The 20,966-nt window shown below is 37.4% G+C and overlaps 2 protein-coding genes across 3 annotated transcripts; both read right to left on the minus strand.

Moving 5' to 3' along the window:
• Positions 1-201: 201 nt before the first annotated feature.
• LOC123872174 (protein I'm not dead yet-like) lies at positions 202-10,388 on the minus strand. Of its 2 annotated transcripts, XM_045916349.1 has the most exons (15): positions 9,964-10,388; positions 9,448-9,574; positions 8,011-8,163; positions 7,617-7,732; positions 7,390-7,504; positions 6,735-6,834; positions 6,305-6,365; positions 5,096-5,221; positions 4,386-4,500; positions 4,009-4,124; positions 3,604-3,695; positions 3,406-3,498; positions 1,528-1,727; positions 1,114-1,251; positions 202-357 (listed from the first exon to the last, which is right to left on the minus strand). In XM_045916349.1, the coding sequence occupies exons 1-15, from the start codon at positions 10,047-10,049 to the stop codon at positions 241-243; spliced, it is 1,755 nt and encodes a 584-aa protein (XP_045772305.1). In that variant the 5' UTR covers positions 10,050-10,388; the 3' UTR covers positions 202-240. The 2 variants fall into 2 exon arrangements, with proteins under 2 accessions (XP_045772305.1, XP_045772306.1); XM_045916350.1 differs by lacking the exon at positions 9,448-9,574 and having other exon boundaries at positions 9,964-10,051.
• Positions 10,389-10,762: 374 nt separating this feature from the next.
• Positions 10,763-20,251, minus strand: LOC123872175 (protein I'm not dead yet-like). The gene is made up of 15 exons (XM_045916351.1): positions 20,141-20,251; positions 19,668-19,797; positions 18,820-18,972; positions 18,204-18,319; positions 16,938-17,052; positions 16,174-16,276; positions 15,656-15,716; positions 14,935-15,060; positions 14,513-14,627; positions 13,970-14,085; positions 13,593-13,684; positions 13,110-13,202; positions 12,481-12,674; positions 11,511-11,648; positions 10,763-11,095 (listed from the first exon to the last, which is right to left on the minus strand). The coding sequence occupies exons 1-15, from the start codon at positions 20,146-20,148 to the stop codon at positions 10,979-10,981; spliced, it is 1,677 nt and encodes a 558-aa protein (XP_045772307.1). The 5' UTR covers positions 20,149-20,251; the 3' UTR covers positions 10,763-10,978.
• Positions 20,252-20,966: the final 715 nt, after the last annotated feature.

Below are 20,966 nucleotides of genomic sequence, written 5' to 3' on the forward strand. Positions count from 1 at the left end.
TAGAATAAAAACAAATTGTTTTATTTCTTAAGGACCGAACAATACGTGTACTAAGTACCTACTTATTTTATTTATACTATAATAAATTATTTTTCAGTATTATTGTTTTTTTTTTCACAATAACAACATAAGCCTCCTATCCATGTTGGTGTCCGTACATTGGCAGGTGTGCTAAAGGCGTTTGTGTAATGAAACAAAATTATATTAACACTAAATATTATAATGAGGTAATTCTTAATTTCATTCTATCCAGTTTGGTAATAATTTTAAATCTGGCCAAATAACTGGAGCCCAAAAACATACACAAAACCATGTTATAATGATTGTTGTCACTGTTGGTCCAATGCCCGCTTTGATCTGAAAGAAATGTGAGGCGGATTTTACGGCGGCAAGTAGGTAAAAGATTAGGCACTCGATTACAAAAGTTTCAATTCAAAAAACTCGCTGAGTGAAGCTTGGTCGTCCAGGGTCGACCTACTGAAATTTTAAATGATACACACACACACAGTTTAATACTACATAAGTACATAGTTCCATAAATACGTATATTTTTAGGCCGAGACCACACTGTCAAGGGGATGACGATGCGATAGAATATTAACCTACTCTTATTTCATGGGGTTGGCCACATCATCGTCGTTTAGGTTTATGTGACCGTTCTCATCATAATATAATGTTTACAGGAGTTTGTTTACAGGAACACCGCCGCGTCATCTTTTTTTTGCCAGTGCGGCCTCAAACTTGTTATAAACTAGAGGATGCCCGCGACTTCGTCCGCGTGGATTTAGGTTTTCAAAGATCCCGTGGGAACTGTTTGATTTTCCGGGATAAAAAAATGCCTATTTCGATTACAGGGACGCAAGCTACTTCTGTACCAAATTTCATATAAATCGGTTAAGTGGATGGGTCTTTAGGAATCCCGCGTGAACTCTTTGATTTTCCGGGTTAAAAAGTAGCCTATGTCCGTCGTCGGGATATAAGCTAACCCTGTACCAAATTTCATCAGAATCGGTTAGTGTTGGGCCGAGAAAAGGTAGCAGACAGACAGACAGACACACTTTTGCATTTATAATATATAAAGTATGGATATGGATGGATAGTGCAAAAACGAACCATTTTCGATGTTGGTATATTCGCAGCACTTTGAACAACCAAATTCCCTGGTGTACCCACCGGCAAACAAAATGCGTACGAGGAAGAAAAACCTGCCGCTATGTTGTACCATAGAGGATTTTGATTTATTTCCTTTGCCTGTTATGATAAGAAAGGTGATTGTTAAGGACAAATGTATGCAGACGCAGTGGGATTGAAGCGAGCTTTACTAAATACTTTAAAAAAAAATATATTTAGGAATTGTTTACAAAAAAAATTACAAGTTTTATTACGAATATGGTGTAGACATAAACTCGGTTGAGTTTTCCACCGTAGTGCCGTCGACATAAGGCTCACAATAATTATAAAAAAAATCTAGATTAATCAAATATAAACACACAGTTAACTGATAACAACTAATACCAAGATACTAACCAGTTGCATCACAATAGGGGCAATGACGTTACAAACAGCCACGTTAGACGCAAAGTTCGTTATAAAGATAGTAAATGTAATCACAAAGAGAATTGTGACGAGATTTGGTAAATGTTTAAAATGTTTCAGGAGCATCCCAATTTTGCCATTCAAATCCGTATACTCTTTTTTCGCCGCTTCCGAAAGAGCAAATCCACCACCTGTTAAATTAGTGCATAATATTATCCCTATGTTACGGGCAACGTGATTAACTGGGTATTATTAATAAGGGCCGGCCATTATTAATAATGCCCAAGAGCGATGGGCATAGTGATTAATTTATCACTTCGACCGGCCATTATTAATAATGCCCGACGGCCCGTGGTCCATGTAATAAGTCAGTGTTTAAGATAGCTTGAATTTATCACTTGGACCGGGCAGTATGAATAATTCCCTACTTGTAGCCGGGCAATTTGATAAATTGGACCGCGGCCGTTGGCAGGGGCCCGTACGTGCGGGGGGAGGGCCTTAGGTTAGGTTAGTTTAACTCCTCTTCCATTGGCAGAGGAGGCTCGAGTCACCCACTGCTGGTCATAAGATTATCAAAGCTATCCATCCCATCCTCGAGGATTGGACGAAGAGGAAGCATGGAGCACTCACGTTCCACCTTGTACAGGTTCTTACGGGGCACGGGTGCTTTGGAAGATACCTGTGCAGGGCGGCGCGAAGAGAGCCCACAGAGGAATGCCACCAGTGCGGTAGTGTCTCAGACACGGCACAACATACGCTGGCTGAGTGCCCGGCGTGGGCGGAGCCTCGCCAGTCACTGGTGGATATTATGGGGCAGGACCTCTCATTGCCCGCCGTGACTAAATCCATGGTCGACAGTGAGAGGGCCTGGCAAGCGATGGTCTTCTTCAGCGAGGAAGTAATGACGCAGAAGGAGGCAGCGGAGCGGCTGAGAGAGGAAGCCGAAAGCTCTCATCCCATGCGCCGCAAGATAATCGGGCGCAGCTGAGCTGCACACGACCGTCGCTTGCCCCCTTGAGTAGGGTCTCCGGGTAGTAGACACGGGGAGTCTGTTACCCGCGGAAGAGTAGGTCCTCGAGTTGGAAGGCAAGCCCTTTTTCCGGTGAGCCTTAAACGATGTTGGGGCCCCTTTTAGTCCCAGAGCTGGGCCTGCCTTGGCGGGCGCCGTTAGCTGGGTCGCAGATAAATACGTTCGTGTCCCTGTGCCCAGCAACAACAATTGAGACGGTAAGCCGTGGGGTTTTAGTCGGTAAGAGTCCAACATAACCACCTCGCCTCCCCGAGCACGGTGGTATCCATGAGGATTTTCCCACGTATAAAAAAAACTTAGGCTAGGTTAGGTTCTTTCATTTAATAAACAAAAACAGTACAGTTCACCTATTTAATTACTTTGCCCAAGATAGGGTGGGCATTATTCATAAGGGCCGGGAAAAGTGATTAATCATGCTGTTTTAATCACATTGCCCATTTGAGTCGGGCATTATTAATACAGACCGGCCATTATTAATAGTGCCCGGACTTATCAAATTGCCCGTAACACCTATACATTTGAAAGACGATAATAACCTAGTGAGTAGTTAAGATTTCTGCCTCTGTTCGAGGTATGCAGAGTTAAATTAGATCCTTAATCGGGCTTATGTGCGTTTTAAGCAATTAAATATCACTTACTACCGTGGTGAAGGAAAACATCGTAAGGAAACTTACAGGCCTGAGAATTTTCCATAGTGTTCTCAAAAATGTGTAAAGTACGCCAATCCGCACTTGGTCAGCTTGATGGATTATGGCCTAAACCCTTCTCATTTTGACATGAGACCTGTATTCAGCAGTGGGTCGGCGATGTTGATGATGATGAAATAACTCATAAATTACCTAAAAGGAACATAAAACTATAGGGCATGACTTCGTTCATTCTCTTCCAATCAAGGACCGATGGAATGCTTTTTTCTGGCAACTCGCCATGATCTGAAAAAAAGTGCACATAACAAATTCTTACTTTATTCCTATTTTATTCTATTTATATATTACACAAAGCATGTGATTATAACGTCATAAAAAATGATACATTACATTTAGCTTTACAATTTTCAAAAAATGTCAGTGAAGATGGCAACAGTATCATAAAAAATACTACTATTGTGGCTGCCGCTGAATCTTTTACGCTGCAATAAAAAATTAAAATTACTACACAACGAATTCACACACTTGTGAATATTATGAACTTTATTCATATTCAAAAAGTAGATACAGTAGTGATTATTCTGTAGATATTCATAATATGACTAGATGCAATGCCCGCGACATCCTCAATTCGTTTTTAAAAATCACGTACTTAATTTTCCGGGATAAGAAGTAGCTTATGTCAGTCTTTGGGAATCAAGCTATCCTTATATTTAATTTTAAGTTTGGAAGTATGGGTGTTGCAACTACAGTATAGTGGGGTCGTTTGGGCAGCTCTTATTGGTGAAAACTTACAATTTCTTGTCCTTAATATTAAAATATTCAGGAATAGCATCACCCCAACCCGTGAATATTTGTGGAGATCGGCTGAAAAATAGTAGTATAGCGATGCTGAACAGAATAATGACAAGCTGGAACAAAAAGAAAAAAGTTCGCATATGTTCTATTTATTATACCTATAAAAAATATATCTATAAAAAAAACCTCCAAAAATGTATATACTTACAAAAATATAAGTACACCGTCCAATAATAGTCATTAGAGGGCGTGTACCCAAAACACTGGGGATATCGTCTTTTGTATCTTATTAATAAAATATAATTAATGTATATAATACATAGGTAGGTATACAACTTTTTATATATTAAATATTGAGATATATTTAAACTTACTACTTCCCAAATTGAAATACGGCCTAAAGCTTTATATCTTTCTTCAACAGCTTTTTTTGCAGCTTCTATGCCTACAGCTGGCATTTTAGCATTCCTGGCCGCTGCACTGTGGGGTCTGGAAAAAAGTACTATTTACCAAACTACCAAAAACTTTATCTGTAACTAGAGGATACCCACGACTTCGTCCGCGTGGATGTAGGTTTTTGAAGATCCCGTGGGAACTGTTTGGTTTTCCGGAATAAAAAGTTCTCTATGTCAATAACATGGACGCAAGCTACCTCGGTACCAAACATACAAATCGGTTGAGCGGATGGGTCTTTAGGAATCCCACTTTGGGAACTCTCTGATAACCTATGTCCGTCCCCGGGATATAAGCTAATCAGTACCAAATTTCGTCAGAATCGGTTTAACTGTTGGGCCGAGAAAAGGTAGCAGACAGACAGACACACTTTCGCATTTATAATATTAGTATGTGTATTCCACTTTGGTCACCCAAATTTATCTAGGTGAACATAGTGAATGCGTGCATGCAGTCATCTATCATTGTTCTTACAAGGATGCTTTTTTCTCATGCAAAATCAAATAGCGCTATTTAAGGCTTTCCCACAAACAACTTTGTGGCTTAAGTACAATGTACTTTTAATAAAAAAGAAAGGCATAAACTTAATGTTATTAATATAATATGATTTAATATAAGTAATCGTTTTTACCTTAAGAAACCAAAGTATAAGACAATGAGATAAAAATAGACACATATTTCCATTATCAACATGTACGGTATGGCGAAAGCGGCAAATTTTGGAAATGATAGATATTCTGGAGCATTTGGATACATCCTGTAAAATATAGACAAAAAAGAATTTCAGATTATGATTGTGGACCCAGCATCTATGTTCTGTCAATATTATGGTGTTATTTACAATGCAGATAAATAGATTCTCCAACAAGTGTAAATAAAAAATTTATAACACCTCCGACAAGTGAAAGTTACAGTAACTAGAAAAGAGTTGATAACTTTCAAACGGCTGAACCGATTTTCTTGGATTATAGCTAGGAACTCTCTCGATCAAGCCACCTTTCAAACAAAAAAAACTAAATTAAAATCGGTTCATAAGTTTAGGAGCTACGATGCCACAGACAGATACACAGATACATACGTCAAACTTATAACACCTCTCTTTTTGGATCGGGGGTTAAAAACCGGCAACACAGTGGCGCCTCTGGTGCTACAGCTGTTGAATCTACCTAAAGGCGGTAATCACTTAACTATCATGTGACTTGCACTTTGGCGCGCTATTAATGGAACTAAGCTTCATACAAAAGCTGAGTCACTCAGCGAGTAATGGCGCGGCGAGAGCAATGCTCGGAGTTTCTCTACGTGATTAAATCAGAAATGAGGAGATTTGTGAACAAAAGTAACCGAAATAGCTCAACGGGTTGCGAACCTGAAGTGGTATTAAGCAAGGTATATTAGGTAGGTATATGTAGTTCGAAGATAGGTTCTTTATAGGTGTCACCAACAGTCCTCTGTGCAGGGCCTGCATGGAGGTTGATAAAACATCGAAGCACGCACTCCTAGAGAGCGCGACTCGAATTCGAGGAAATCCATCGGGATTACTAAAAAACCGAAGTGACCAAGTGCAATAATGATCTAATCAATTTTTTTTTGATTAGATCATTATTGCGGTTTTCGGATTTATTCCTTCCTTTCCCTACCTGCCAAATTTCATGATTCTAGGTCAACGGGAAGTACCCTATAGGTTTTCTTGACAGACACGACGGATGGACGGACAGACAGACAACCAAGTGATCCTATAAGGGTTCCGTTTTTCCTTTAGAGGTACGGAACCCTAAAAACCTAAATCCTCGTGGATAAAGTCGCAAGAATGAACTTATTTATTTTAGTATTAGGAACTTACTTTGCAAATAATCCTTTAAATACAAAGTTAGTGGCCGTACCAACTAGAGTTCCGATGCCACCTGAAATTCAAACAAGAAAGTGTGTGTGTGCTTTTAAAGCCTGAAACTAAAACATACGACTTTTATTACGACGGCGCGTAGCCAGCCAAAGTATGCCAAGTACGGTGCGCATCCTCCTCGTTTCTTTCAGTATACTAGTTTCAACTATAGGTATGACAAAGTAAATAAAACTGATCTTCAACTATTTTTAAAAGAGCAAAGTGTTAGTCTACATTGAAAGTGCTCATCGAAGCCGCGTCGTGCTTCAGCACAAATTGTAGGTAGACGCGTATGCGCGCGTTCAATATGGCATCTTTGCCTGAAATTCATCGCCCAATGCTTCCGTCATCGTGTGTTTCATTTTGACGACTTGTAAACTAAGATAGTTACCAATAGTAGCTGAAAATGTAGCTGCACAGAAATAGCAAGTAGTTATGTCAGATGCAACATTTTCTCCTACTCCAGTGTCGTAGATTTTTAGCAAATCATGCTGAAAATGAATTGAAGATGAGATTAACCTATTTATACATAACATGCTAATATTCTTTTGGTGACTTCCCTGCTCAGCGGGTAGCGTCGTGGTATTATAAATGAGAAGATGTATATGGTTCGATTACCAAACCTATGAAATTTATAATTTCTATATTGTCTCTGGTTTGATATGATGGAACTTGGACAGCTTCCGGACGTGTTCTACTCACCACCCTTCCGCCAAGCGATTTAGTGCTCCAATACGATTGATGGTGCGTAAAAACTATGACTATGGTTTAATTGAACTGCAACTCTCCTTCTAGGTTAGCACGATTCCATCTTAGGCACTTTAAACTCTTTACGCATTGCATCCAATTCAAAATCCCTATAACGAATTTTGGGTTGTAGTGCGTTACCCCTCATAAAAATCTACTAGCGGTTAGTTGGATCGAGAATTCTTAGATTCAGGACAAAGCGCCCAAGATATCATATGCCCATCATATCACCAAAAGGTGAGGTCGCAGTAGCTTGTCATTAAATAAAAATATAGTAGGTAAGTATCAACTTTACTCACATCTTCAAACACTTTTAACAATGCAAAGTTAATTGGAACCATCATGGTGGTAGCTGCTGTGTTAGTGATCCACATCGAAATGAACATTGTGATGAACGACATTGCAAATAATAATCTACAAAAAATAATCTGAGTAGGTACCTACTGTATGTGTTTTATGCCTCTATGCAACATATGCGTATATTAATTTTTACACAATATATCATAATATAAGTACAATAACTTACTTGTAGTGAGAGTAACCAACACAGCGGATTGCACAGAGGGCTAGCCTCATATGTAAGCCTGACTGCTCAACAGCATATGCAAGCCACATACTCCCCAAGAACATCATGATTGTATCCTAAAATTACATATAAAAACGTTTAAGCGCAAGCTACAGCGCGCTAAGCTAAGCTAATTACGTTTAGCTTAGTTCATGAAAATTTTCAAGAAGTTTCATAGAAAAATAAAATACAATCAAATTGGCTCCACCTGCAGCGGGTGACCTAAGATGCCGTTGGTTAGGGCTCCATAATTATTAAACGTGCGAAATCCGTGAATGAAAAAATATAAAAACTGCAGTTTTACTTCATGGACTCTTGTATAGAGATTCTGAATAGGGGAGATTATAATGCTTACATTCATATAACAGGCACAAGTTTCACTTGTGCTCATAATGCCAGTCAATGGAAATATGATAATCGGTAAAAACGAAGTGACGGCTAAGGGTATGCATTCTGCGACCCAAAACACAGCCATCAGCACCAGAGTGTAGGCACACCATTGATATTTCTGTAAATATTATGATAGGTACTTACAGTTTACTATACGCTATCCACGGAATGAAGTTAGCATAGCGCTCTCTCATTAATTCAATTCAATTCAAATTATTTTTATTCAATTAAACTTTTACAAGTGCTTTTGAATCGTCAAAATAATCTACCACTGGTTCGGAATGCTGTTCCTACCGAGAAGAACCAGCAAGAAACTCGGCGGTTGCTCTTTTACGTAAGTTGCTCTTTTAAGTAATTACGTAATCTAAACATATAAAATGACTCACTGACTGCAGTCAGTCAGTGAGTCATTTTATATTATCTATCAACGCACAGCTCAAACTACTGGACAGATCGAGCTGAATATCATGCAGATAGGTATTATGACGTAGACATCCGCTAAGTAGACATGTCCTAAGTAAGGGTTTTTGAAAAGTTCATCTCCTAAAGTGGTAAAATAAGGGTTTGAAATTTGTGTACTCCACGCGGACGAAGTCGCGGGAGTAAGCTAGTCCCATACGAAAACGGAGAGAGCGTTATACTAAGTTAACTTAATTCTGCGGATAAGGTTACGTGATCCATTACAAATGATAGAGTCAAAACAGAGAGAGTTATACCAACTAGTTAACAAGTGTAAATTAAAAATTTATAACACCCCCGACAAGTGAAGGTTACAGTAACTAGAAAACAGCTGATAACTATCAAACGGCTGAACCGATTTTCTTGGATTATATCTAAGAACACTCTCGATCAAGCCACCTTTCAAACAAAAAAACCAAATTAAAATCGGTTCATTCGTTTAGCAGCTACGATGCCACAGACAGATACATAGATACACACGTCAAACTTATAACACCTCTCTTTTTGGGTCGGGGGTTAAAAACAAACATTCCGCGGATAGGAAAGGGCGTCCTATCTGCGAGATTTTATCTATATAGGTTTCCCTTTATACCTTTTATTTGGGTTCTCTTCGAACTAGGATTTTTTGAAGTCACTCAGAATACAGAAAAATCTGTATTCTGAGGTTAATAATATAAGTCGCGCTTGATTATAATCTAATCAAATATTAAGTAATGAATTGACGATGCAAGAATGGAAAAGGTACGGCAGGTTTATTAAAACCTATACTCCATATACTCCATAATCGGTTGCCGATAGAGTGGTGAAGAGGCCACCATAATGGACATAGGCAAATTAGAAATTACGAATATCTATTAATTCAGCCAATTATTATCTCTGTCAATTATCTTTAAACTAGATTTTTAAGTAAGATGTTATCGTTTTTCTCTTGTAATGAAATTACCTCTGGTGGAAAGGAGAGCTGTATTGGTAACAAAATTAAAGGTACAACAAAGCACAATATGCCACGCCAATGGTAACGAAGAAACAAGCGCAATTTCTCCTTGATGGTTAGTTGCTGAACATCGTCTCTAAAAAAAAATGTGTTTTATTATGTTTACTTATTTATGCCTGCGACTTCGTCCGCGTGGATTTAGGTTTTTAAAAATCCCGTAGGAACTCCTTGATTTTCCGATTAAAAAGTTGTCAATGTTAGTTTCCGGGATGCAAGCTATCTCTGTACCAAATTTCATATAAATCCGTTAAACGGATGGGCCCTTAAGAATCCCGTGTGAATCCTTTGATTTTCCGGAATAGAAATAGCTTAATCCTTCCCTGGGATGTATGCTAACTCTCTACCAAATGTCATCAAAATCGGTTACACTGTTGGGCCGTGAAAAGCAAGCAGTCAAACAGACACACTTTCGTATTTATAATATTAGTATGGAATTATGGATGATTTGACATGAGAGGTACTAACGGAGGGTTAGCGCTGTCTTCGACTTCCTCAGGAACATTGTCACTAGCAGTAGCTGGCAGAGAAATTTCATCGGGAGCGTTCTCCATTTTTACTCAGACACTTTTTTGAAAAGCTGGGGTAAATAGATTTCTTAAACGGGTTGGTCATGTTTTACATCGATGTTTTGATTTAAATTCTCGAACATGATTAAGTAATTGTTATTATGGCTTAGCCACAACCTTCCTGTCACAGTAGCGAAAGCTGTGATCTTATAAGCGTGAGATTCTTGGTTCAATTCAATTTAGGATTGTACGATTACCTACATTGTGGCTAATTCTGTTGTACACAATCTCTTAATTGACTTGAAAAGTCTAAATCTAGTACAATTTTTTTCCACAGGGAGCATTATGAAAAGGATAGCATTACATTTTAGATCTATCACCTGTGGTTTAATGAACTTCTTGTCACAGTAGTAGATGCTGTGGTCTAAAGCGAGAGAGTCCTGGCGCAATTCAAGTTAGGATTATACGAGTGTAGGTTTGTGATTAATTGTTCTACTGCACACAATCTCTAAACTAAATTGAAACTCTAAAATTCCACATAGCTCAATAGGTCAATATGACCTCTCTATCTCCATCACATTGAGCACTTACTATCGAAAAAAAAAATTGCGAATACTACTTGAAGACGAATTCTACCGTGGAATGCGCACGATATTTTTTTCCTTCTTCACACAGAAGGACCTTATGGGGGTCACCTGAATAAGTAGGAGTTCTATAAGAATAAAACAAAATATAGGTACTTAATCGAATCTATATTTTTAATTAATAGCTATAGTAAATATTGTTTTTGTGAAAAATTGTGCAAACTAAACTCTAAATCTCTTAAGCAAAACAAAATAATACTGTTTAACACTAAACAAATCTCCAGTTAAAATTAATGCTTAAAACAATCTTCATTAATACCGACTTGTTAAATTTTTGACATATTGTCTTAACAAAAACTGTCAAAAATCATTTTGCGTATAGTTAAGTGACTATTTAACCCAATCGGGAAGACTGTGAAGATCAGGCCAAATTATAGGAGCGTAGAAGTATACAGCGAGCCAAGTTATAATTGTTGTTGATATTGTAGGTCCCACACCAGCTTTTATCTGAAAATAAAAAATATTACTTGATGAAATTACGAAGATGATGATGATTGGATATGTTGGTTCGCCGACTGATTTTCTCGTGGCGGATTCTACCCCTAAGACAAGCGACACCCAAGATAACCCGTTCAGCGATTATAAAGTGGAGGAGGCCAGCTGTCAGTATTCAGGTTTTCGCTCTATACGTCTCACAAATACGACAGACTCTTTAAAGACATGTCTTTTAGGATATCCACGAATCTAAGACCTTGCAAAGTTTTGCATACAAAAAACAGTTTAGACAAAAACGCTCGGTATATCAAGATACAAATATACAAAGAGACAATCTGCAGGAGTGTGGTTAAAAATGTGATAACTTCAACACCAAATCAGTACCGATCTTTCTTCGTAAATGGTAATAAGTCGTATAGGTACTAACCATTTTCACCGTAGGTATCTTAGCAGCACTCTGTACAATCAAGTTGCCTGGCGTTCCTATTGGAAGTATAAAGCAGTAAGATGATGAGAATCCACTGGCTATTACATACCAGAGTGGATTTTCACCGATTTCCTTGGCCTGGAAAATATTGTTACAGTAAATTAATGTGTAGCTGTATTGTTATAAGATTACCGTTAAATAGATCTACGGAAAGAAATAAAAAAATACGATTTTTGTTGTTGGAGCGCCTTTTGGACCTGGGTAATCTTATATAAAAAAATCTTCAAAAAACAAATTCACGTTGGTTCAAAGTGTTTTGCAACAGGCTAAGGGTTCGTTCGTACGTAGTGTGGCGCGGACAAATTAAACTTAGAGTTAAAGGTGCGTTTGCTCGCGGTAGAGGACATCAGTGCATGCGCTGCAGCTTCGTCAGCAGTGTACCCCGTAGCGTAGCAGAGGAAAGTGAAGTGTGGGGTTACTCGTGTGCCACTGAAGGTACCAACGCGGGTCTCTCTGGGGACCGCCACCAGCGGGATACTGCATGACGCGCCTCCCGCCCATACGTCTAAGTGATACTTGTGCTTGTTCACATACAATGCACGGGTGCGGGGACAATGGCAGGCGCGTTTGACTTGGCGAACAATTTGGCGTAGTGCCAGTAATTTGCAACATCTTAGGCTGTGTGCACGTACGTTGGACGTACGCGCGTCGCGGCTGGAGAGAATATCGTGCGGGGCGCTGATGCGACGCGCAGTTCAGCTGCAGTTCAGTTCAAGTGCGTGGGCATCTTAATATTACGTGACCGCACCCACCACCGCACCCGCGACTTGACGTGAACAATGCGCCGCGCAACGTACGTGCACACAGCCTAAGATGTTGCAAATTGCGCCATAGACATTGAACATTTTGTCTAGTGCCTTGTTTCAACGTATATCTAAGGTACAAGGGCCATAAAATCTGAGGAACTCACCAACGTCATACTTATTGGGCAAAGTACGTTAGCAGTGGCCACGTTTGATGCGATATTTGTCAGCATAATAACAAATATAATCACTATCAAAAGAATTAATATGTTCGGTAAAAATTTCAGTTGCTGTAAGGAGTCTCCTATTTTATCATTTAATCCAGTTTTTTTAGCTGCATCGGATAAAGCAAAACCACCGCCTGAAAATATTAAATCTAATCAAAATTCATGATTCACAGCATTATTTGACTCGTACAACGACCGTTAATTTAGATATGCGTCTAATGAACTTTATGTTCGAGTATTTAATTCTGTCAAAATAAAACATGTCGGATTAAAATAAAATGGTATTATTTTTGAAGTTAAAACGCGCCTATAGCGCGTTGGGTGATTTTGGGATGGGTAAAAATTTTAAAGTCGCGTCATTGCTCAGAGTGTCGAAATGTAAAAACTAAAGTAATGTAGGTGCAACAACGTGCAATGTACAATGTATTATACATTATTAAATTTTTTAATAAACTGTAGATAAATATGTAATGGGATGAATATGAAAATCCAAAAAAACCCTGTTATTTCGTAGTTCAAGCTCAGCCCCCGCTGGCAGTTATTTTTTTAATAAATAAACTAATACTAACCGAGAAGAAAAGTAAAACTATAAGGCAATGCAGATATCATGCTCTTCCAATCAAGTACGGACCTTATTCTTTCCTTCGGGAAATCTTCATAGACTAAAGTCAACAAACGAAATATAAATAATATTACCTATGCTATATATTTTTCTTTTAAACTTAATCATACCGTAAAGTATAAAATTATAATGAACTGAATGGGGAACATTCTATCACCCAAAATATGGATAATTAAACGGATCTTTATGAAAAATTCAACAGAACAAGAACAGATCAAGATGGCTCTTTTGCATTTTTGTAGACAAATGTAATTTGCCATATTTTAGAAAAGATATTGTATCGCTTCGCTTCGATTCGCCGCAAAGTGCTTTGAGCCATAGTAAAAAACTAAAAAAAAGTAATAAAAATTATAAAACGAATCGACTTCAATGAACATAACATAACTGTAGGTAGGCACTCGTAAAGTATTCAAAATAAAACAATATTTACATTTCGCTTTGCAGTTCCGGAAAAATGAAAGATTCGATGGTAAAAGGAACATTAGAAACGAAACAAGAGCGGCTAGAGCTGAATCTCGAACGCTGAAAATATTCATGAAAATAATATTAATATTAAGATGACCAAGAGCCACTAGACCGAGCCGCACTATGTGCTATGCAACACAACATCTTGTTTAAAATATATTCTAAAGCAGTTTAAACAGTCGTAGCATTTATAATTTTTTTTTCTTTAATTAAAATAATCCCCACACTGGCTACGATGAGGACACCATAGGCTCTTGAACGGAAGAAGACAGACAGACGAATAATATCAAAACCCCTCTTTTTGCGTCAAAAGTTGAATATTAACTGAAAATATACACTCACTACTTAGCATCTGTCAAATCGAAATAATCTTTTATTAAATCTCCCCATCCAGTGAATATCTGCGGCGAACGACAGAAAAACCCTACCATGGCTCCGCCAAATAACAAGATGACCATCTGAAATGTATAACCTTATTAATACTTAGGTAAGTTTATTTTCACATTATATACTATCTGTTTGTCTGCTAGCTGTTTACGGCCCATCCGCTTAACCAATTTGGACGAAAGGTAGCTTGAGATAGCTTGCATTCTGGGAAAGGGCATAGGCTACTTATTTATGTGTCCTGGAAAATCAAAGAGTTCCCAGGACGGGAATTTTAGATAGGTAACCTAAAACCACATGGACGAAGTTGCATGCATTACTTGCTAGCTTAAAAGTACATCCTAGAGACGGACAGACTACTTCTAAATCCCAGAAAAATCAAAGAGTTCCCACGGGATTTTCAAAAACCTAAATCCACACGGAAGTCGCGGGTACCACCGCATGTATACCACCAATGTAGCATCTAATAAACATTCATAAAACATAATATTATAAACTCACTCCTTCCCAAAATGAAACTGGACCTAATTTAGCATAATTAGTCTCTACAGCTAATTTAGCTGCCGCCAAACCTTCCGGCGTAATTTTGTTTTTCTTAGCAACTTCACTTTTAGGTCTGGAACAAAATGTAGGATATTTTATTTTATTAGGGTTCCGTACCTCAAAAGGAAAAAAGGAACCCTTATAGAATCACTTTGTTGTCTGTCTGTCTGTCCGTCCGTCCGTCCGTCCGTCCGTATTTTCGGAAGATTAGTTCCAGAGATTATTCCTACATTCAAACATATAACCTACCTATGTATAATATACTAAGTAATTACTAAGTATAGATAAACCCATAAATATTAGTCATAATTCTAAATATCACTGTGAATTTATTTTAATTAAAAATTTAGATATTTTAAAATGTTATCACCAGAAATTACCTTAGAAATCCAACATACATTATTAACATATTAACTAGCATAAATGCAGCCAAAAGTATCATGTACGGAACTCCGAATGCGGAGAACTTCGGAAATGACAAATATTCAGGAGCTTCTGGGTATGCCCTGGAAAGTTATATAAATATTTACTATGTAACACAAAATAATCCATAGTTGTCTTGGACTTCAAACTGTATACCGATGACCGCATAATATCACAATTAAACAACCCACAAGAGCAACAAGATTCGGCTGCAATGGGTGTCTCTGAGAAAATAAGAAAAGCTAGTGATATAGGTACTTATTAAAAATATGCTCCTTAGAAAAGCATATTATACAATCGAAGATTATGTAAATGATAAAAGAGCGTGGATTTGTCCTGCAATTCGCTCCAGCAATGCGCGGGACTTCAATTGCTTTTATACATGGCATAATATTGTATATCAAATCTTTGAAAAGAGCAACCGCTGAGTTTCTTGCTGGTTCTTCTCGGTAGGAAAGGCATTTCGAACCAGTGGTAAATGCTTTTGACGATTCGAAAGAACTTGTAAAAGTCTAATTGAATAAAAAAATTTGAATTTATCTCTGGCGCATTCCGTTTAGGATACATATTTTTCAATATTGAAAATGCGTTTCTTGCCCTTCTATGCAGCTCGGACAAAACTTACATCCCGATATTTTGGGTTAATTAAGTCTAGCAAAGTTATTGATAAATACATACGTGACGAATAGCCCCTTAAATACTAAATTAGTTGCCGTTCCAACCAGAGTTCCGATGCCACCTGAGAAATAAAACAGGGTGTTATTATTTAGAGCGCGGTCTGAGAGGCGAAAAAGAGATAGAGGGGGATAAATAAATTGCATTAAGTACAGTAATTAAAACTGCATTGAAAGATTTTTAAATAAAAACGCACTATATATTGTTAAAAAATTAATGATTTTATTGTGGTAAAGCTATTGTAAGAAATTAAATAATATAATATGTTGTAAAGAACATAATATTATATTATTCTCTCCTAAATATTTTTAGTTCCTTAAACTAAAGGTTGCCTGGTAGAGATTGCTCCAAGCAATAGGGCCGCCTTTGCACACAACTGTTTTTTCTGTTTTCTTCTTTCTGTGTTGTGTTCCTTTACATTTGTTTTTGTGTGCAATAAAGTGTTCTATCTATCTATCTAAGTTCCTTGTACCTTTCTTCGAAGGCAAGGTCTTCGTTAGGTACAAGACGTGTCTACATACCGATTGTTGCAGAGTAGGTCGCGACGCAAAAGTAGCATGTTGTTATATCAGATGCAATCTTTTCTCCATCGCTTGTTGTCTCATATATTTGTAATAGTTTTTGCTATTGGATAGAATCAGGCGTTACTTTGCGGAAGTTCATGTTTAGCAAGAAACAGTTAAAAATTATTTTGCTATGCTGTTGGCGGATTATAGCAAAATAATTTTTAACAGTTTCTTGCTAATAGTTTTTGCTGTAAATATTATGTAGGTAAATGTTTAACTTGTATTTTACTAATAGCCTCATTCATCCCGGGAAAACAAAGGTTTTACGTTTGATTTAAAATACTTTAATGCATCTTAGGGCATGATGGCCTTTTCTCAAAATTTACTTCCTCAATGTCCTTTTTGACATTTTTTAGAATGTCTTTTTCTCAAATGTTCTTTTCTCATAAAGTATTTTCTCAAAATCTCCTCTGTCATATTGCTCTTTTCTGAAATTGTCCTTTAATCCTCACAGCTTAGGAGTTCAGTACTTTGCAGCATCAGGATTGAGGAGCCAGCTGGGACTTGGAATTCGATAATTAAGTCTATGCCCGGTATTTACTTTATTATTTATTGAGAAAAGGACTTAATGAGATAAGAACATTTTAAGAAAAAGACATTCTTAGAAATAACAATAAGGACTTTATGAGAAAAGCCATTTTGAGAAAAGGCCAGCGTGCACTTAGGCGCCTAAATCTATGCGGTTTAGGCGGAAGCGTAGCTAATAAAAATAATCTTACATCTTCAAAGACTTTCAACACAGCAAAGTTGATAGGGACCATCATTGTGGTGGCAGCCGTATTAGTGATCCACATGGAGACGAAAGTTGTTACAACACACATTGCTATTAACAACCTACAAAAGAATATTAAGGCAGCTTCACGACGGAGCAACAACATGCGGCAATGCGGCATGCTGTGGCAGTCTATTTTATGCCGGGCAAATATCGTTTTGTAGAATTGGAATATTACTTAAGTACGCACCGACAGTCTACCACGTGACGTCATGACGTACGGTGTTGCCATGTCACATGATTTTTGTTTCAATGTGCGCAAGAGTGAAGATGAAGCTGAGTGGTACCGCTGCGTCACCCTAGATAGAAATTGCTGTACGATGCCACACGATGTGTTACGACGTCGTGCGGCGCAGCACCGCACGCGCAACTGACTTGGGACCAGAGAGACGAGACGGGGAGGGGTGTTTGCGTTGCAAGGCCATAGTTTTTGCCGCATGCCGGAGCGGCAACGCAATGCCCAAGTGGCACCCAATACTCAAATCCAGTATCCACAGTGTGCGGCGCTGCAACGCACCGGGAACACATCGTGTGGCCTCAGCCTTATTGTGCCATTTGATCCTGCAGTGCGGCACATGGCATACCGCATTGTCACACTATATTGCTCAAGGGTAAATGAAGCTTTAGAGTTTTTAGGGTTCCGTACCCCAAAAGGAAAAGGATCACTATATTGTCTGTCAAGAAAACCTATAGTGTACTTCCCTTGACCTAGGATCATGAAAGGCAGGCAGGTAAGTCTTATAGCACAAATAATGGAAAAAATCCAAAATCCGTGAATTGGTGGTTATATCACAAAAATAAAATAAAAATGCTTTCACGAAAACAATATTTACTAAATCACATAGATGGCGATATCTTGTACGATGGTACGGAACCCTTCTTGAGCGAATCCCACTTGTACTTGACCGGTTTTTTTAAGGTGGCTTCCACACCATATCCTTCTGGCATTCACGGTCACCTCACCTACCCAGTGATGATAATCGTCAATCTGACACAGCTCAAAATTTTGTTGACCCTCTAACTCCCTCTTACTTGGGTAGTTTAATTTAGGTATTTGCTCCTATTTGCTCCTTTCAAATAACTTTTTTTGTAACTATTAGGTATAGACATTTTTGGTTTAAAGACAGATTTGTTGTCATTTGTTTTCAAGTGTTTGTGTTCCAAAAGGTGTAAATACCAAAAATTCATCCAAGCAGACTTGGAAAACCAATACCTGACATGTGAATATCCAATGGATCGAATCGCTATATAAGCCAATCGTTCGTGCAAGCCACACTGCTCAACGGAGTATGCCAAAATTAAACTTCCCAGAAACATCATTAGAGAATCCTAAAAAAACACAAGTTTACATTAGATAAAGTTTATACAGAATTAGCGAGTGGTGAAGACGTAAACCAATGATTGTAGCTTTAGTATCAAGTTGACAGAAAGAGTTATCGCCATTACCTGACTTTTACGAAAAGTATTAGTTTCGGCAACATTCTTATAGTTAGATTAGATATTTTTTAATTTACTAGATGATGCCCGCGACTTTATCTCCGTCGATTTTGGTTAGTAGAAATCCCATGGGAAGTCTTTGATTTTCCGGGGCGAAATCGCATTTATACCTAATATCAGTATGGACAGCAAGAAAGTCTTTGATTTTCCGGGATAAAATTGCATTTACTATATCAGTATGGATAGCAAGATCACCTTCGATTACAGTACCTGTCAGTAAAATGGTCTTAGTTCGCAAGAGATCATTTAATGCAAAAGTCGAAGCTTTTTCTATGGGTACCTATATTAATTACCTAATAAATTTTTGCCTATCCTAGGTATTAGGTACTTACATTAACATAGCATTTGCAAACTTCCACTGTGCCAGAAACCCCAGCCAATGGGAAGATAATAATCGGCAAGAACGATGTTACAGCTAAAGGAATACATTCAGATACCCAGAATACAGCCATAACCGCTAAGCAGTAAGCGGTCCATTGGTATGGCTGAAACATTAATATCAATATTATTATCTATTAACTAATTAATAAGCAAGGTATTTACAGCATCAACACAGAAAAACATAGCAAAAACCCAAAATGTTAGGAACCGCAATTTTAAAACTAAATTAAACTACGAGATAGAAAGTACTAATCATATTTTGACAAAAAAAAATCATGTATTAGCTAAAAAGGCTACTGAAGATGTAGCTGCAATATTTGTATAACGCTTATTTAGCGCTTATATTCAGGTAAAGCCGATAAATCAGTCATTTTTTATTCGTCCTAGGAAGCATTTTGCCCAGGGTCTGCTTATAAGATTTTTAATTCGATGACAGCCTTTGACTGTGACCAGTGAGACCAAACCACATTCATCTTAAGCCTTTGCCACCAAGGTTTAAGATGAATGCGGACTAACTTAGAAAGGGTGAGGCAGTTTAATAAAACCCTTAGGGATATCCCTAAATGGTTTTTATGCGATACCAACACATACTTGCAACACATAGCTTGGTGTTTTTTGTCGACAGAAACCCTTCCACCGGGTAAAACCCGAACCATTTCAGGATATAATTTACTCTTAATTTGAACGTACCATGTGGTTAATCTGGATAGTAGGAAATAGGAATGCAATTAAGTAGGTCAAAACACCGATAAGTGTTTTCTGCTTATTAAAATGACAAAAACATTACATATGTAAATACCTGAGGAGGGAAAGGCAATAACATGACAATGAAAAGAATAGGAACAACCACACAAAGAATTCCTCGCCAATGTACTAAAAAAAATAGTTTCAACTTATCCTTGTTAGTTAAGCGTGGTTCTTGGCCTGATCTAAAAACAAAATAATATTACTTTGTTATATAAATATATATATTAATATTGTAATATAATAAATATATTATAATAATGCTTGCACCATATTCATAAATTATATACGGAGTGGAGAGTATCAAATTGGCTGATACTCAGCTGATGCTATAGAAGTGGGCAACGCATTTTTGGACTGTTTTCAATATAATTTATTGCGCATTGTTTTTGCGCACTGTATTTTGTATGTCATTGAATAAAACAGCTATCTTTTTTGTTAATTGGCCCGTACCACGTCCATTCACTGTTGAAATTAGTATAAAACTTAAAGTATATTATGATGGAAATCTCAACTAATTCTACTTACGAAAACATTTTTAATTTATGTGCAGTAATTATCAATTTAATTAATTAATATTATTTATTTTTATTGGTATGAATAATAATTCAACTCAAATATTATAGAAGACATCTTAGAATGACGTATTTTTGACGTTTATGCAGAATACAGCAGAATTTTGATTTTCATTTTAAAATTTAAACAGAAATAAGTTTACTTACGGCCAGAACTTTTTGAGGGTTATTTTTTGTTATAAAATGGCTTTGGCTTCCGCTTGATGAAAATCACATTGTCTTATGGAAAGCAATGATGAGGTCTGGGATGGGACCTATTAACTTTTGCCTTGAAGATACTTTAGTTACATCTACGTGACAGAAAACTCGAACGCTGGAAGGGTTTCATATCAGAAATGTAGAACAAAAGTGTTTTCGTATGAGTAATTTGGATGTTGACTACAAAAGAATGATGCCAGCGCTCACAGTTTCTTGCTGTTCTGTGGTAGAAAGATTCAAGCAAAAGCAAGTTTTTTTTGTAAGTTAATATAATTTATTCATAGTAAATAGTTATTTGTGCTTTGTTATTTTATACCTATTTTATTTTAGGCATTCTTTTATATAATAATAATTATCTCAAAATTATGTTTGCCCTTTCATGCTTTATACAGATTTTTAGTTACATTGCTGAATTTTCTGTTAGTAAGCACGTATAAGCTGCCATTAATATATTTGCATGCTGTAGGCGGACTGAAGTGTTATAGGCAATTACTGAAACTAACGAGCAAATATTTTAGAGGAAAAGAGACGAAAACAGTAACATATCAGAAGTTAGACTAAAATAGAGCAAGACGCAAGAA

This window comes from Maniola jurtina, chromosome 14, assembly GCF_905333055.1.
Source record: "Maniola jurtina chromosome 14, ilManJurt1.1, whole genome shotgun sequence".
Lineage (NCBI taxonomy): Eukaryota > Metazoa > Arthropoda > Insecta > Lepidoptera > Nymphalidae > Maniola > Maniola jurtina.